General features: G+C 35.4%; 1 protein-coding gene across 1 annotated transcript; it reads right to left on the minus strand.

Annotated features, from left to right (window-relative positions):
- Positions 1 to 1,064: 1,064 nt before the first annotated feature.
- On the minus strand, positions 1,065 to 17,958 carry LOC141338867 (uncharacterized). Its single transcript, XM_073844484.1, has 8 exons — positions 17,903 to 17,958; positions 5,645 to 5,803; positions 5,244 to 5,251; positions 3,740 to 4,057; positions 3,232 to 3,534; positions 3,018 to 3,116; positions 2,208 to 2,275; positions 1,065 to 1,118 (listed from the first exon to the last, which is right to left on the minus strand). The coding sequence occupies exons 1-8, from the start codon at positions 17,956 to 17,958 to the stop codon at positions 1,065 to 1,067; spliced, it is 1,065 nt and encodes a 354-aa protein (XP_073700585.1).
- Between the last annotated feature and the right edge of the window lie 944 nt (positions 17,959 to 18,902).

Consider the following 18,902-nt stretch of genomic DNA (forward strand, 5'->3'; position numbering starts at 1 on the left):
TACTATCATCATTGGAAAACTAAGGTGAGATTTTCTATCTGATTATAGTCTTAATCTGACACTTTAAATTTTAATCATTGTAGTGCGTAGTGCAATGCAAACAAAATTAATGATTCATCATTAAAACACAAATCATAAATTTTAAATCATAAAATGCATTTATTCTTTAAATGACCCCGACACTGTCTGAAAAAAATAATACAAAACAAACAAACAAACAAACAGGTTATAACCTTTATAAGAAGGGAAAAAAAAACACTAAACAAGAATCTGCTTAGAAATAATAAACTACTGAAACTACACTTTCAGAAAAAAAAGGTGCAAGGTACAACCTTTTTGCCTATTTAGATATTAATATGCACCCTTAAGGGGTAAATAAGATACAAGCGTGTACTTTTTGAAAAGGTACTGCACATATCAGCTTTCATATTGTTTTTGAGTGTAGTTCATCTTAACTGCAGACAGTGCATAATATTTTACATTTTCATACTGTAAATATCACTGATTGATTGAGACCTTTTTTGCCAAAAATCAGCTTTAATGAGTTTAGTATTTTGTAGTAAAGTGGCTTCCCTGTAGAGCAGAAGTAAACGGTTTTATGTAAGTGTAAATGAAAAAAATCCTTGCAACGACAGGCTGATCACACAGACTGACACCTCAGACACACTCGCACAGCACTCGCTCACACAGACGAAATACTGACACCTCAGACTCATACTTGCACAGATGCACACTCAAACAGACACTATTGACACCTTAGACACACACTAACAAACTGACATCAAATGCAAACATCCAGCAGTAGAGACGTGTTCGCATGCACAAGCTGTTTTTTCTGCCCAACAGATCAAACCACATTTCTGTTTAGTTGTAAATAATGGATACCACAGCAGAGTTCACTTTGTCACCTTTTCAAGGATAGTTTGCATCTGTTTTGCAGACATGAAAAAGCTGCAATGAAAACGCTCATCCATAGACTCAGAGTCTGAGGTCGTTGCAGGAGGTTTCCATTGAAAATGGGCTGACAATAAGGGTCTTGTACTTCGAACAACATTTAGGTTTGATCATCTTCTGATTCGGACTGGTGCATATTCCACACGTTCTTCCTTTTCAACTTTCTGTAAAACATACAAACAAACAAGCATAACACAAGATGTTTTTTTTTTGTAGTAGTAGTACCAAGTATTTTATAAACACATTGTAGAGTTGTGTGAAATTTATGTGATGGATCATTATGCAATGTCACACAATATATTCAAAGAGCGGACAAAGGCAGGCGAACACAGGGCATTATTTGAGGCCTTATAGTGTTGTCTCCAGACTCTAGTATGGAAGAAAAAAAATTGCAATTAAAAGTGTTCTTTCACAGCTAGCGTTCAGGAAATTTTTACAAGGGAGAGAATGCACTTTTGCATTCTATTGTGCTGTTTTTTTTTTTTTTTTTTTTTTTTTTATTTTTTTTTGTGATGTTTCTTTATGTAAACGTACATTATATGAATGTTAAACTGTCTTTTGCAGCATCTTGTGCATGCAATACTTGTAATATTATGCTGTTATATTATCATTGCAATTTTAGTAGCATAAAATGACTACAATATTGTTTATTGGAGTGATTTCTGGGACAACACGTTTGCCAACAAAAGGTAGTTGCAACAGGCCTAACTGCTAAATAAGAAAAAAAATAATAAATTAAATAATGGTAAGTTATAATCCATGAAAAGTGACTTACAAAATCAAAATTATGACAAATGCAAGTGTAGTTACATGCAAAATTACTAAGTCATAATTTCAACAGTTTGTTATAATTAGTTTTTTGCTAATATTTTACAGTAACATTTTGCAATAAAGTTCACATCTACTCAAATAAGTTTGCACATCTACTTTACATAACCTGAACTGAGCATGAACAATACTTCTACAGCATTTGTTAATTTCAGTTATTATTAATTTCCATATTTGCTAATACATTATTTAAAATAAAAGTTGTGTTAACACTAGTTAATGCACCGTGAGCTAATATGAACTAACAATGAACAACTGTACTTTTTAATAACTAACATTAAGAATGATTAATACATATTGTAGTAAATGTGTTTATTGTTTGTTCAAGTTAGTTTATACATTAACTAATGTTAACAAATGACAAATTATTCTGAAGTGTTACCAATTATGCAGGAACGTAACAAATCAACAATAAATTGTCTCACCGGTTTCGGTGTGTTTCTTTTGTAGAATGTGGTCTCAGCATAAGTGATCTCTTCTTCACGGGTCTCAACTGTTTTAACAAAAATAGATGCATTAAAACCACAAAACACAGTCTTGATCAGATCTGGTTCTTCACAGCCTATGTGTTATTATTAGGGTTTTCAAATTTAACACCAAGGTAACACGCACAGTTTTAAATATGGCATTAACAAATTTAATTGTAGCATTAGGCCTGCAACTTCCCTCCCACACACAAATAGTTCCTAAAACAGTGTGTATCATTACATTTAAAGAAACACATGAATCACAAATTTATTTATATATAAATCCAATCCAAATGGGAGATTTAACAAAGTACATTCTTTGTATTTAATCAGCATTTATTTTCAGCAAGCACAACAAAAAGTTAAATTTTACAGTATATAGATTTTAGAGCATCAGCCACATCTGTACACTTGTAAGATTATGATAATAAAATGAAGATAAGATACAATTGATTTGATTTGATTTGATTAGTATTATTATTTAAAATGGTTCTCTTTTTGCGTTTACATTGTTGATGCAGATTAAAAAATGGAGAATCTGTTTTGTGTGTGTGTGTGTGTGTGTGTGTGTGTGTGTGTGTGTGTGTGTGTGTGTGTGAGAGAGAGTGCGAGTGAGATGAGTAATGAAGGACGGTCAGTGTCATATTTAAATTTATTATAACAGTGAAAATTATGAGAATAATTTAAGTTACGTTATAAAAATAGGGCTATCAGAATTATTGTAGTATTTCTTATTGTACTTGTTTAAAAGGAGAAGATAATACTTGCCTTCTATATCAGTTTTTCTGTGTTTCCTGCAGATGCAGATGATCACGACTGCTGCTACAATCAACAGAGATCCAGCAGCCGCAGCAGCAGAGATCAGTACTATCAGAGACACTGAATCTGGAGGATATGAAGGACAGTAAAAGAGATGTAATGTAAGTGATAAAAATCAGTTTGTTCTATGATATAAGACAGAAATCAGCTCACTAAATAAAACATGCTGACATCGTCGTACCTGCACATGTGTGACAGAGTTTGCTGATGTCCAGATGTTGAGTCTGGTTAGTGAATGAATTGTTGATCACACAGCTGTAGGTGTTTTTATCCTGATATTCCACCTCCAGAGGTAGAGAGAGACTGATGCTGAGATCAGACACACTGATGCTGGACAATAAACTGTTTCCTTTGTACCAGGAGAGAGTCACATTACTCAAATTCACCACTGAACACACCAATGAACAGTTCGATGGTGAAGGACATTGTGAAGAGTTACTGCTGATGACAGGAACAGGCAGACGAGCTGAAAATATGAGACAATAATAGGAACATAAACACAACAATCAGCTTATTTTCAACATTTAAATTGTAGTAAATCAGTGTAATACATTCGGTGTGTTAGTGTTTAGTGTATTAACAGTCACTAAATGTGTCTCAAACTATAAAATGAATAAATGTTTGACTATGTAAATAGAATATGAAAATTTCGACAAATGATCTCTGCTCACCATAGACAGAAACACTGAATGTTTTTGATAACTCTTTTGCTCCACTTATCTCTAGTTGATAGACTCCAGCATGTTGAGTTGTGATGTTTGTGATGGTCAGAGATCCAGTTTTACTGTCCAGCTTTAGTCTGTCTCTGAATCTCCCATCAGCATCATTATGTGTGGAGACGTTTTGCTTACTTTTTGTCATTGTAGCAATGACGGAGTTTTCAGCTCCATATTTCCATCGTATGTAATCGCCTTTAGATATTTCAGTAACATTAGTTTGTAAAGTAACAGAATCTGCCTCCATCACTGACACTGACTCGCCAAACGCACCTGATGAATAGATTTTACACAGATTAAAGCCTCTTATGTTTACAAAGTCTGAAATCAGATTAATCTGCTTGTGAAGTTAAGAACAGCAGGAGAAACAAACAAACACAATGTAAAATACTAAATGACTTTATAAATGGCTATTGTAGGCTGTTAACTGTTACTATAATAGAGAGATTGTTTGAATCAAGGAAGCGCAAACAGAGGAAACATTGCAGCAGCACAGTTTAATCGATTAAACATGTATATACAGTTCATAATGCACAAATATGTATATAATTCCTCTGTTCCCGACGTATGCCACATATTATTATTGTTATTATCATTGATATTATTATTTTCTTTAGTCTTATTTAAATGTTCTTTGTGTCCTCGTGTCATATGCATGTATGTATGTACCATTAGCTCCTCAACCACAACAAATTGTTTTTTATGTTTTTGTGCACACTTGGCAAATAAAGCTATTATAAGATAAGTAATTAAAATTGGTTTGGGTTAATCTATTGTAATCAAGTAAGACTAGGATCAAAATGATGCTTGATATGTAAGTGTACTCATATCAAGCTTAAAACGTTTGATGCAAAAGAAGTGTTAGAAAAAAACCTTGATTTAATCTAGTTTTAAGCTTAATTCTTACTGGTGTAACACATGGACATGGCAAGGGTTTAAAGTGTTATAATTCATTAAAATATGAATGCATGATAATTATTGCCGGTTGAAAATACAGTTTTATTTGTGCTGGATATTTTATTTATTTTTAAATTAGTGACAGATGTAGATCATTAGATCACTGGATAATCTACTATGTAAGGTTTGTGCACTTTTTGATTACTACATTTTTGTAATATTTGTAGAAGTTTATGATCACTGCAGAAGTATTTTTTAATATGCATAAATGTATTTTTAAAAAGAAAAGAAATGTCTGATATTTGAAAGCAGCTCAACAGAAAGTTCAAACTTTCTGAACATTTATATTCACTGCCGGGATTTTGATTATTTTCATGACCTTTTCCAAAATTGGAAATGTCAGTGTAAATTTCCTAACCCTAATCCCAACAGAGACCAGGATGTAAAATTAGTAGATCTTGTATTATATTCATACAAATTCAGAAATATTTCGGTACATTACAGGAAATTAAAAATAATTTAACAGCTTATGAAATTGAAAAAAAAAAAAAAAGAAACTTACCAGTCAGTCTCCAACAGCACAAACAGAACAAGACAACCTTGTGAAACATTTTCTTGAGTGGTTCAGTGTGAGATGTAACACCAGAACTGCTAAAGTGTTGCGTGAATTCTCCCCTGCATGTGTTTGACCCTCCTAGTTCACATCCTGCATTTGCGTATGATCAGTGGTGGTCTAGTTACACAAAAAACGTAATATATTACTCATTACTAGTTACTCATTTCAAAAGTAATATTATCACTTATTACCCCCAGCTAACAGTAATTAGATACACTACTACTTGCATTTCTTTTCAATTATACCCCAGTAAATTAGTAATTGCATAATTTTTGCAGCCATTGAACCTAACTCAACCAGCTAAACATGTTGGCATTGCAGTAGACCTCCGCCATCTCTGGGTTGACCGTGTCAGGGACGCTTTGCAGCTCTGCAGGTGTTCTTCAAAGGTCCCTGAGCAGCAGGCGGCGCCGGTCTCCTGCAGCCAGTAGGGGCTGCCTCCTGGGTAGCGGGGGTGGGGAGGGGTCGGGGGGTCCGAGTAGGGGTAGATGCCGCAGGGGGGCGACCTTGACGACAAGCAGAAGGAGACTGGCCTAGTGGTCTCACGCCAGGGCAAAATGTGTCGAATAGCCTCAGTCTCAGTCTATGTACTGCCGAAAACTGCTGGCCAAAGTTCTCGACACTGTTGCCGAAGACGAGTAAACAAAATGCGGTACTTAATAAACGAATCATCCCTTTATTTAAATATATGAACACAATGTTAACATGTTAATGTACCGTTTCCCATTCCATGACAAGTAAAATAATGGCAACATACTGTCTGTATAATATTGAACATGGTTCTTCTCGGAGTAGCATGGCTGTGCGCTGCATCTTCGTCTTGTTTGACAGGTATCAGCGTTAAGGCACAATGCTGCCACCTGGGAGGTCAACCAGGTACTGCCGCTGGAGTAGACAAATAGTCCTGTTATCGTAAGTGTCCTGTTCATTTTAAAAATCCTTTCTTTGTATTGGTCTTAAGTAAAATTCAAATTTTCTGAGATACTGAATTGGGGTTTTCATTAGTTGTCAGTTATAATCATCAAAGTTAAAAGAAATAAACACTTGAAATGTATCAGTCTGTGTGGAATGGATGTATACATTACACAAGTTTCACTTGTTGAATGGAATTAGTGAAATAAATCAACTTTTTTAAGACATTCTAATTATATGACCAGCACCAGCAGCATTGTCAGAAGACATCTATTTTGTCTACTGAAGCTTAACTCGTACCCAACAATTACTATTTTACAGTCAGATACTATCAGTATCAAAGAAACTAATATTAGCATAGATGCCATTCTTCTTCTGATGCAATCAGAGTACATGATGTGTTATGGGAAGTGTTCCCGGTTCTGGTTGTCCTAATTAATGCAGCCTAACAATACTTTAACAGATTTCGAATTATAGAATGTGTTAAGTGTAGGCCAGGTCAAAGAGATGGGTCTTTAAAGGAGTAGTTCACTTTCAGAACAACAATTTACACATAATTTACTCACCCCCTTGTCATCCAAGATATTTATGTCTTTTTTTCTTCAGTCATTAAGAATTTTTTTTTTTTTTTTTTTTTTTGAGGTAATCATTTCTGGAAATTTCTCCATGTAATAAACTTAAATGGTGCCCTGATTTTTTTAATCTTCAAAATGCCATTTAAATGCAATTTAAATGTGGCTTCAAATGGCTGTAAACGATCCCAGCCGACGAAGAAAGGGTCTTGTCTACTGAAACGTTCGGTCATTTTCTTAGAAAAATATATTTTAACATACCATTTAAGCACTGAAACTCGTCCAGCACTAGGGCTTGTAGTGCGCGTTCCCGGCTCCACGTACAGTACTATGTCCACTGTGCTCTGTAATGCATCGAATGCTTGAAGCAGTCCCATCACCTCGCTGGGACTCGCTGATTGATTGTAACAGTGGAACAGATGTGGTCCAGTCGTGACAGCACTGAGATTCCTGCTCCTTTGGAAATGGCTGGCATTTTCCACACTTGCAGCTTCATCTCATCTCGTTTGTCTCGCTGCCATAGCCGTTGCAGTTCTCTCTCTGACAGAGTTCATCGTCTGTGTATTCAGGCTCAAAAAGGTAGGAAACGGTGAAAAACTCCATCTCATGTGCTCCTCCAGCTTCAAAGTCATCCAACATCGTTGTACTTTATGTTGTACCTTGTTGCTAAAGAGTGTTTGATTGCGTTGCACTTCTCTCTTCTCAAGTTCGCTTTGTAAACACTGAGTTTGTAGTTTCGCATAAGTCACGCGTGACCTTTCGACGTCAGTACGTAGAGTCCTAGTGCTGCACGAGTTTCAGTGCTTAAAAGGTATATGAAAATATTTTTTTCTGAAAAAAAAAATGACCGAACGTTTCAGTAGACAAGACCCTTCTTCGTGAAAAAAAAAAAAAAAAAAAATCTGTAAATTGTTGTTCTGAAAGTGAACTAATCCTTCAATCTAGATTTAAACTGACAGAGTGTGTCTGCCTCCTGAACAATATTAGGTAGATTGTTGCAGAGTTTGGGCGCTAAATAAGAAGATTATCTGCTACCCGCAGTTGATTTTGATATTCTAGGTATTATTAAATTGCCATAGTTTTGAGAACACAGCAGATGTGAGGGACTATAATATGATAAGAGCTCGCTAAACCATAGAGGGCTTTATAAGTAATTAGCAAGATTTTAAAATCTATATGATGTTTTATAGGGAGCCAGGTCATACTTTCTGGTTCTAGTAAGAACTCTTGCTGCTGCATTTTGGACCAGCTGGAGTTTGTTTATTAAGCGTGCAGAACAACCACCCAATAAAGCATTGTAATAATCTATCCTTGAGGTCATGAACGCTTGGATTAACGTTTCTCCATTTGACACTGACAGCATAGGTCGTAATTTTGATATATATATTTTTTAGATGCAAAAAAATGCAGTGTTGTAAATGCTAGAATTTTTGAAGGAAAGATTGCTATCGAATAGGACACCTAGGTTCCAGACAGATGACGAAGAAGTGACAGAGCAGTCATTGAGCATTCAAGACAGTGTTTACATGCGGTGGTTTTAGGTCCAATAATTAGCACCTCTGTTTTTTCAGAATTTAGCAGTAAGAAATTGCTCGCCATCCAATTTTTTTATATAAATTATGCATTCTGTTTTTCAAAATGTTTCGCCGGGCTGTAATGAAAGAATGAAGAAATATAGAGCTGCGTATTGTCAGCATAACAGTGAAAGCTAACACCATGTTTCCTGATGATGTCTCCCAAGGGTAACATATAAAGTGTAAAAAGTAATGGCCCTAGTAATGAGCCTTGAGGTACTCCATACTATACTTATACTGTATGAATTGATGCCGGTCAGATAAGGACGATTCGAACCATGCCAGTGCACTACCACTAATGCCAACATAATTTTCAAGTCTACTTAAAAGAATGTTGTGGTCAATAGTATCAAACGCAGCACTAAGATCCAGAAGCACTAATAGAGAAATTAAACCATGATCAGATGACAGGAGCAGGTCATTTGTAACTCTAATAAGAGCAGTCTCAGTACTATGATACGGTCTAAAACCTGACTGGAAATCCTCACAGATACCATTTTTCTCTAAGAAGGAACACAATTGGGAGGATACTACCTTTGACAGAAAAGGGAGATTTGAGATTGGTCTGTAATTGTTTAATTCATTGGGGTCAAGTTGTGGTTTTTTAATGAGTGGCTTAATAACAGCCAGTTTGAAGGTTTTGGAGACATATCCTACACTGTAAAAAGTTTGCTGTAAATTTTACAGTAACTTACTGGCAGCTGGATGCCAGTAAGTTACTGTAAAAATGTTTACAGTATTAATACTGTAAGTGCATTTACAGTACTAAAAGGTCTTTACTGTAATTTCATTTACAGTATTTTTACTGTAATTTCATTTACAGTATTTTTACTGTAATTTCATTTACATTATTTTTACTGTAATTTCATTTACAGTGTTTTTACTGTATCTTCAATTACAGTATTTTTACTGTATTTTCAATTACAGTATCAGTACTATAGAGTTTATTTTCATTTATTTTAAACATTTTTTACCTGTAAAAACAATCCAATTAACCTACAGCACTGTAATTCAAGATTTTTACCACCCCAACCCCATAAAAATCACAATAACTCATAAGCATTAGTTCTGATAATATTCTTTTTAATTGTTGAACATTTTCTTTTTAAAAGTACAGAGACTTTGTATCATGGCAAACATACACATACTGAAAAGCAAAAATAAGTAAGTACACTACTAGTCATAAGTTTTTGAACACTAAGATTTTTTTAAAGTATTCTCTTCTGCTTACCAAGCCTGCATTAATTTGATCCAAATTTAATTTATTCCTTTGATCAAAGCTGAATTTTCAGCATCATTACTCGTCTTCAGTATCACATGATCCTTCAGAAATCATTCTAGTATGCTGATAAACATTATTTAATTTTTAGATTTTTCAGGATTCTTTGATGAATAGAAAGATATTATTTAGCAAGGATGATTTAAATTGATCAAAAGTGATAATAAAGACATTCATAATGTTACAAACTATTTCTGTTTCAGATAAATGCTGTTTATCTGAACTTTCTATTCATCAAAGAAACCTGAAAAAAAAATGTACTCCACTGTTTTTAGCATTATAATAATTTCAGCAACATCATAATAATAGTTTTTGAGCAGAAAATCAAATTATTAGAATGATTTCTGAAGGATCATGTGACTGCAGTAATGATGCTAAAAATTAAGGTTTGATCACAGCAATAAATTACATTTTAAAATATATTCAAAAAGAAAACAGTTATTTTAAATAATAAAAATGGTTCAAAAGTGTATTGTTTTTGCTGTACTTTGGACCAAATGAATGCAGGCTTAGTGAGCAGAAGAGACCTTCTTTAAAAACATTTAAAATCTTACTGTTCAAAAGCTTTGTCTGGTAGTGTAAATAAAATAAAATCATACAGTAAAAATGTGTTTGTGTTGTGTTAAATTTTAGTAGTTTTGAGTCAAAGTTGACAAGCTCTCTGATGAGAAACGGCAGAATGGGATTCAGGCTGATGCTTGTTGTTTGCACCCTCTTTCCAGAAGTCCATCTGATCTGTGACTGTCAATGCATTTGCTGCCACAAAGGTTGACTGTCTGAACAAACCTGCAAGCACAAGAAAAACAGTGTTTAAAGAATTTGCCTCAACTGTCAAACTTGGTGCTGTATGCATTTTAAAAAAAAATGATATACTACATACGAACGCAGTAGTAAGAAAAAAAACTGAAGAAACTTTTTCTTGAAATTTTTTATAAAGAATTTTATGAATGGGTCAGTAAGTCACTGATTCTAGGTGTTTAAAAAAGGTAAATTCATTCAGTAATGAAACACTGCTGTGTGCAGAGATGCACAACATGGCTTTGTTAAGAACCGTTTTTACTAAATGGAGCAAAAAGACAATATTTTCTTCTTGATTTAAAGGAGAACTCCGGTGTGATTTTGACCTAAAGTGTATTGAATCATGATACCGACTGTAAACGTACCTTGCATGTCTTGTCCACTGCAGTCCGAAATCTGGGGTCAGTTATCCGATGCTCACAACAGGTTGTCAATGAGAGTCAATAGGGCATCGAAGAAGCCATGTAAATAAATCACTGTTTTACGCCATTTACGAGGCACAAAGTAGCTCCACACTTCATCGGTAGACTTCCAAGGGCCCTGACATTTAAAACGAGACATTGAGAACTCAGAAAAAGCACCGGGAGTTTATTTTACGAGAAGATTTATACACACAGTAACTGCAAGAAGTTTAGCGGCCGCCGCCATCTTAAATTTAGTCACGATAAGTCGAGTGTCGAGCACGAAGGAAACTACAACCTGATAAGTTGATAACCTGATAAATTCCTTGGTGCTCGACACTCGACTTATCGTGACTAAATTTAAGATGGCGGCGGCCGGATTTTTTCTTGCAGGAACTGTCTGTATAAATCTTCTCGTAAATAAACTACCGGTGCTTTTTCTGAGTTCTCAATGTCTCGTTTTAAATGTCAGGGCCCTTGGAAGTCTACCAATGAAGTGTGGAGCTACTTTGTGCCTCGTAAATGGCGTAAAACAGTGATTTATTTACATGGCTTCTTCGATGCCCTATTGACTCTCATTGACAAGCTGTTGTGAGCATCGGATAACTGACCCCAGATTTCGGACAGCAGTGGACAAGACGAGATGAGATATGCAAGGTACGTTTACAGTCGGTATCATGATTCAATACACTTTAGGTCAAAATCACACCGGAGTTCTCCTTTAAATCACTTAATATTACATTCTTGTTTATTGAATTTTGTTGCCCTGACACTTAGTAAAGTCTGCCACAGACCATGCTAAATGCTAACCAATCTGTTCATATAAACATTCTAAACAGGTGTGTGTTTCCTAGAAAGTCTGTGCATATAATAGGCCTACTATGATTAAAAATCTATATTTGTTGCTTTACAGTAACAATAATCTAAATTGACAGACAGTAAGATTGCTATTATGAATTTAAAGGTTACAGTAAGTTAAAGATACCTGAAGCAGCTGCATTTTGCTGTTTAAATGCTGGTTTAATAGAAATAATTTTAATGCGCATGCAAACTCAATCTTGATGGTAATAAAAAACATTCCCAGGAAATAAATACAGGGCTCTCAAGTGTCACGCATTGAGCGTGACAGTCACTCATTTCGGTCTATTGTCACGCACTCCCGCCACACATTGTATTTCTCACGCAGAAAAAAACTATTTATAATATATTTAATATACCGCAGTGCCCAACATTTCTCTGGCCGCGCCGGTCTCGCTATGGATTAAGGAACCGGCAGGATTCAAGCGCGTCTCCCTTGGAGTTCTTAGTCGAGCCTGCCACTTATCAGCCAATCAAAAAAAAGAAATAGGCTACACAATAGCCAATCAGAAAATAGCACTATTGTATCTGGGTAAGATTTAACGCAACAACCAATGAAAAAAAGCATCCTGAAGTTGTTCACCATCTTCCTCGTTCACCCACAGAGGAAACTACTGGAGTCCCGAGCATCACTTCCTTGAGCATCTGCTCAGAACAAGTAGTCTAGGCCTAGTCATATTTTCGTTATCACACGATGACTGACATATTGTCATATTATAAATATATCTCTCTCCAATAGGCTTAATAATTTTATTAGCACTAAATTAATTCAAGTGTATTGCATAGTTGATGTTATAGGTCACTTTTAAAATCACGCATATTTTATAATTATATCCTGGCCATGGATGCATTAATCATTGCATCTGTCTTTCAAAGATGTCAGGTAAAAGGCAACAAACACTTACAACAAACAACACCAGTCATAATCTCTCTCTCTCTCTCTCTCTCTCTCTCTCTCTCTCTCACACACACACACACACACACACACACACACACACACACACACACACACACACACACACACTTTGTATTTGGTTAAATTGTCAGTGTCATGTGTCAAATATTTTCTTCTGCAAGTCTTAGCAATTATTAATATTAACAACAAAAACACTAATAATAATATTATTAATGGAACATCCCCATTCCAGTAAGGGGGGGGGGGGGGTGATGAGATGTCACTCTTGCCTGTCTTCAAAACTTGAGAGCCCTGTAAATACCTTACAAATGTGTACTTTAAATACAATATAACTTGCTTAGGATAAAAGCATCTGAAAAATGCATGAATGTAAATGCAATGTAAAACAAAATATGTTTTAGGTTACCTTATTCTGCATGTCTGTAAAATGGACAGCTGGCTGTATGATGATTCTGCCCTTGATGGTCAGCATCAAGTTAGTGCTTGGAGAAATCTCCTGTAACAGACAGTGTCACAACACCCTTTTAGTGTTACTATAGTTTATGATCAGAAAAGACAACTACTGTACAGTAATAAAATTTACATTTTTAATAAAATAAACATTTATAATATTTATTAGCAAAACTTGCTATATTAATATATTGCTAGCTCGTTACTCTCTTTAAAAAGTTAACCTGTTCTGCAAGTCAGTGGAGAACAGCAGCCTGTGGCTAATTTAGTAACGTTAACATTAACTTAGTTAAATTGATGAAAGGGGAAGCTCACCTGTTGTTTGCACCGCGACGACGGCAATCACCAGAAAAGACTCTAATACACCTCCGATGCAGACGACATGACCACGAGACCACAAACTTGAAAATAAAACACAAAAGATGCAGTTAACCGCGGTGTTCAGTTTTACCTCAGTGTTTCATGTTAGCGCGCTGTTTATGTCACGTCTGTCACTGAAGGGACCGTCTATAAAGTTACATACGACATTCACACACACATTTCTTAAACATCATTTGAAGAGAATTACCTTGCTAGCTATAAAGAGGCAGCGTTGAAAAGATATTATGCTGCTCTGTGACTGACGTTAAGTTTGTCAACTTCGGCTTACTGACATTATTAGCTTACCAGTTCAGGTTATCGTCGATACTATGGCAGTCATTCACAGAAGAAGATCCAAAATACACCTCCGCGCTCCGACGTTACAGACGACATCCAGACCAGAAACTTGAAAATAACAAACAAAAGAAGGGCTTGAAAATACAGTTTAAAATCTCCACAGAAACAGTGGTGTTGCTTAACGCACTTTACCTCAGTATTTCACCTCAGTTTGCTGTTAAGCTTGAGTAAGGGCTCGTCAGACGAACTAACTGGCATTAAAGGGCAGCCGAATATACAAACGTGTTTCTCAGTTTAAATAAAGTTTATTTCGACTAATATAGGTCACCTTAATTTACTCACCAGTCCATGTTTTCACCGTTATGGCGGCGCCCCGGCCGTCAGTCAGAAAAAAAAGGCTACCGACATGAAAAACACGATGAATATTGTTAGTTTGCTGTTAACAAGTGAAAACAAATTAAAATTGTTCAGTTTTTCATAAAACAGAAATAATATACTAACCTTTTTGTCGAGTTATTGATGCAACATTTCTCTTTTGTCCTTTTTACCGCCACTTCCTCTCAACAGGAGAAAAAAAAATCTCCCTTGCCATTGGTCAATTTTTCGCGGGCAAGTTTACTACTGTAAACGGATTTACAGTAGTGGAGAATTACAGTAGTGATCATATATTTTCCCATAATCCTTTGCAGTTTACAGTAAAATACTGTATATACATTTTACAGTATCTTACTGTAGATATTACAGTAAAATACTGTTCAAATTACAAAAATCGGTTACAGTGTAACGACACTGACGAATTAATAATATTCAGAAGAGGATCCATGACTTCTGGATGCACCTCTTTTAGTAGCTTAGATGGAATCGGGTCTAACGTGCATGTTGTCGGTTTAGATGATTTAACAAGTTTATACAACTCTTCCTCTATAATAATAATATTCAGAAGAGGATCCCTGACTTCTGGAAGCACCTCTTTTAGTATTTTTAGTGTGATATCACAGCACTTTCTTGAACAGTTTATAATTAGGATTTTCAATGTTTCTCTCATTTTTAAGTATAATTTAGTTATTCGCTACATTTTTTTTCTTCAAAGAATTTTAAAGTACAGTTCACCTAGGCTCTTTCAGGCACCTGTTGCATTAGCAGCATTTATTTAACACAACAGATGGCACCAGTAAAAAAGACATTTTATTCAAATATAGCAAAGTGATTTATGTTTAATTGAGTTTGTTTTAATTATTATATATTATCAGTACTGGGTAGAGTACTTACAAAATGTAGCCAGTTACTGATTCCAAATTACATCCCAGATAGCACATGTACGTCTACAAGATGTCTGTTAAAGATTGCTTGATTTGGAAAGCATTCAGTGTGTACAAACATCTGGCAGATGTCTATTTGACATCTTAAAGGAAAGGTCCTGTAGACGTATTGCAGATGAGCAAACAATCAAAAAAATATGTTTTGCAGATGTATATGCAGACTGCTTTGGGATTACTTTCAGATACATAATTTGGTTTTAGTCTCACCTCATTCGTAAGGTGGAGTTTTATTGACCTAAGTTATTGACTGAAAATATTGGGGTTTGAGGTCAAAGAAGTTCAGCTGAGAAAAAAACTTAGAGAATCCCTACATTGCATGTAAATGGTGTGAATTAGCAGATTTTTGCTTTTGTTTTTGCTCTTTGTTGTTGTTTGTTCTTCAATATGTTGGCTCTGCCACCGCACCTCCAGCTGTATCCAGATCCAATGAAATGTTGTTTCACCCTGTTAGGTGACCTTGCCAACCAACCATTTCATGTCCATTCCTTCAATCCCCAAGCAGCCCAAGGGTTCTTCAGAGTGACTGCCCAGCAAACACTCTGGACCACTGACCTCTACTGGTAAATTCCAGGCTCTCCATCCATTTTGCTGGCTCTCGAGGATAAGGCCTTGATATTTACTGAGCCTCCTCCATACTTTCTTCCCAGGGTACTGCTAACTGCAGTGCCCATCAGAAAGTTGTTTAACCTTTTTCCTTGCCTGTTCCACACCATCTGCCAACTGAGATGGGATCTTACCATTATGCCACCAGAATTTTCCATTTGCCAAATTTGACTGGCATGCTGAGAGGACATGCTCATGATTGGCTTGCTTTCCATATAGTTGGCAGGTGGGGCCCTCTGCCGTTCCCCAAATTTAGAGATTTTGGAGGTTAGGCAGAAGATCATAGACAGAACACTTTATCACTTTATCAGAACAAACTTCATCTGCCATTCTTCCATAGTCTAAATGTCCTGCCATGTCAAGGCCAGCTGCCCTGTTTTTCATGGCAACAGCCTTGGCATGCCGGGGTTTCCTCCTCTGCCTTGCTGTGGCATTCCTTTGGGTCAGCTTTGTTCTTGCAACTGTGACAATCTTGCAGTTTAAAAACATATATAGAAAGGGAAGTTTAAAAGATAAAAAGGGAGAATCTGTACAGGGAGAATCTGTAAATTTGTAATAATTTGTGGCTATTGTGAGAATAACATGCCATTAAAAATTCACTGCAGTCTGATTACGAGTAGTTTAAAATGTAACTAATTACAAGTATTTTATTTTTAGAATCTGTTTACAATCAGATTGTTTCTAAACATTTACTATCCAGCTCTGTATATAACTGTGAGAACAGCAGCATCATAGCGCACCCTATCTGTCAAGGTAAGCTTTTCTTCGAGAAAGGTGACTTTTCCGCTTTGAACACTAGATGGCGATGTTGTCCTTGTGCTTAATTTTTTTATTCTCTTATTAAACAGGAGTAAAGAGAGAAGCAGTGAAGGGTGGATAAATGTTTAATAAAGTTAGTAAATTTCCATACTAAAAATAGAACATACATTTAAATTTCTAAATGTTCTCAGATGTAGGCCTATGCATGCCAAAGGAAAAAAAAAAAAATTTAAATGGAAATCAAACAATGTGACAACGAGAACAGACAATTCTGGCAGAGAATAAATAATACATATGAACTAAAACATGTGAGTCAGGGCCCATATGAGCTCTCCAAGGAATTTAGTTTTAATCATTTATTTAATTTATTTTTTTATTGGTGACATTTGCATACACAGGCTCCTCTCATTTGATTTCTGAAAAAAAAAGCTTTTTTACATTCCCTGAAGATGTCACCTGCTTTTTTACATTTCCTACAGATGCAGCAGCTCATGACTGCAACTATAATCAACAGAGAGCCAGCAGAAGCAGCAGCAGAGATCAGGACTATCGAGTCTGGAGAAACTGGAGGAGAGTGAAAAAGAGATGCAAGTCATGAATTAGTCTGATCTACAACAAAAGGCAGATATCAGCTCAAATTCCTACAGTTCACGGATGTTCACGCCACATTTTCCGTCAAACTTAAACCAATTAATTTGTGAAAGTGAAATAAAATGGACTGAAATTTGCCTGTCAAGTATTATATCATATTTTTAAACAGAATGGATATTTGGAAATACAATACATTAAATAAAATACAAGAACTGAATTATTTTTTTCAGTTAGTGCTATTCAACATACTTTTTTGTTTCAAAGACATAATGGCATTTTTTCCCATACAGACCCTTGCTATTTACCTTTCAATTTATTTCAAAAACAGAAAGAAAGAAAAAAATACTGACCCAAACTCTTCAACAGTAGTGTGCATTGTTACAAACAACTTCAATATGAAGCATTTTTTTTTTTTTTTTTTTTTTACTTTTTATTCATCTATTAATCTCCAAAATGAAAATAGAAACAACAATAAAGACAGTATATCTTAAAGGAACACTCCACTTTTTTGGAAATAGGCTCATTCTCCAACTCCTACTATCCAGAGTGCATTACTGATAAGACCAATCATATGTATTTACAACTTACCAGTCAGACGCCACCAGCACAAACATAAAGCAAACATGTGAAACATTGTCAGAAAAGTCTGATCTAATGAACCTATCTGCTGAAAGCGCTTGTGCTGGTGTGTGAATCCTCCCACAACATTTAACCCTCCTTGTGGCCTCTTTACACAGGCACTTTACAGATGATTTTTACTTGCATGTAAGTGCTCTTTTAGCATGTATTAAAACTAGTAGAAAGAATTTTTCCATTTTACTATTTAATACTGAGCATTTTTCAAAAGTATTTGCTCTGCTGTGTTATCGTGAATGGTAGAAACACAACAAGAAGTTAATGCTATTTTCAATCTCACTCTTGCAGCTCATCTTCAGAGTCAAACTGAAACCTGCTGCGGTTGTTTTTCTTCATGATACTTGTAGGTCAAAACTTTGTTTGTGTCAGCTTTACAGTCAAATAAAATATTCTATCCATTTAGCATTAACCATGAATATACAGCATTTATTTATACAAGAAGTAGATTGCAATAAGATGTGGTGTGATGCTGTACAAACTGTACAATAACTATTACAATTAGGGCGGTCTATTTTATGCAATAATTTGGTGAAATTATATGTGGACAAATAACGTGTTAAAGGGATAGCTTATACCCAAAAATGAAATTCATCCCAAGATTTAATCACCTTCAAGCCATCTCCTTGCTCTTCTAAGCTTCATAATGGTAGTGAATGGGTGTTGGATTTTGAAGCCCAGAAAACTGCCTCATAAATCTAATCCACATAATAAAGGCCTTCTGAAGTGAAGTGATGGTTTTAGTAAGTAGAATATCCATATCTATAACTTTATAAGATGTATTACTAGCTTCTGGCAAACATACGCACTCTAGTCAATTTATGGCAGAAGAGTGACCTCTAACCCTATTCTAATCTAGACTAGAAAAAAACAAACAAACAAACAAAAAAAACATCTCTTTAATCTGTGTTGTGGATATAAACCCATGTTAGACACAAATACCTTTGACTAACAGATGAGACCCCACAGCCAGAGATATGTTGAAGAGAACTTATTCTTGCAAGAAGGCATTCACACTCAGACAGAGAAGGCAGGCTTCTATGTTTGGGTGTGCAAACATAACCACATGTTTTGCTAGCTCTAATTTTAATTCTGTATCTCGCAGTCTCTCAGATGTGCCGATCGCTCTTTCCTCTTAGACACTTCACACTTCTGAGAATTCTGTTGTCTGTAATGATTTTGCTAATGAACAATTAATGTATATATTATGTTAAATGCTAAATACTTAAATCGTGCTTGGATTTATTATCTTTTTGAAGGCTGAATTTGTTGTCACACAGTTA

This window comes from Garra rufa, chromosome 7 (genome assembly GCF_049309525.1).
Source record: "Garra rufa chromosome 7, GarRuf1.0, whole genome shotgun sequence".
NCBI lineage: Eukaryota > Metazoa > Chordata > Actinopteri > Cypriniformes > Cyprinidae > Garra > Garra rufa.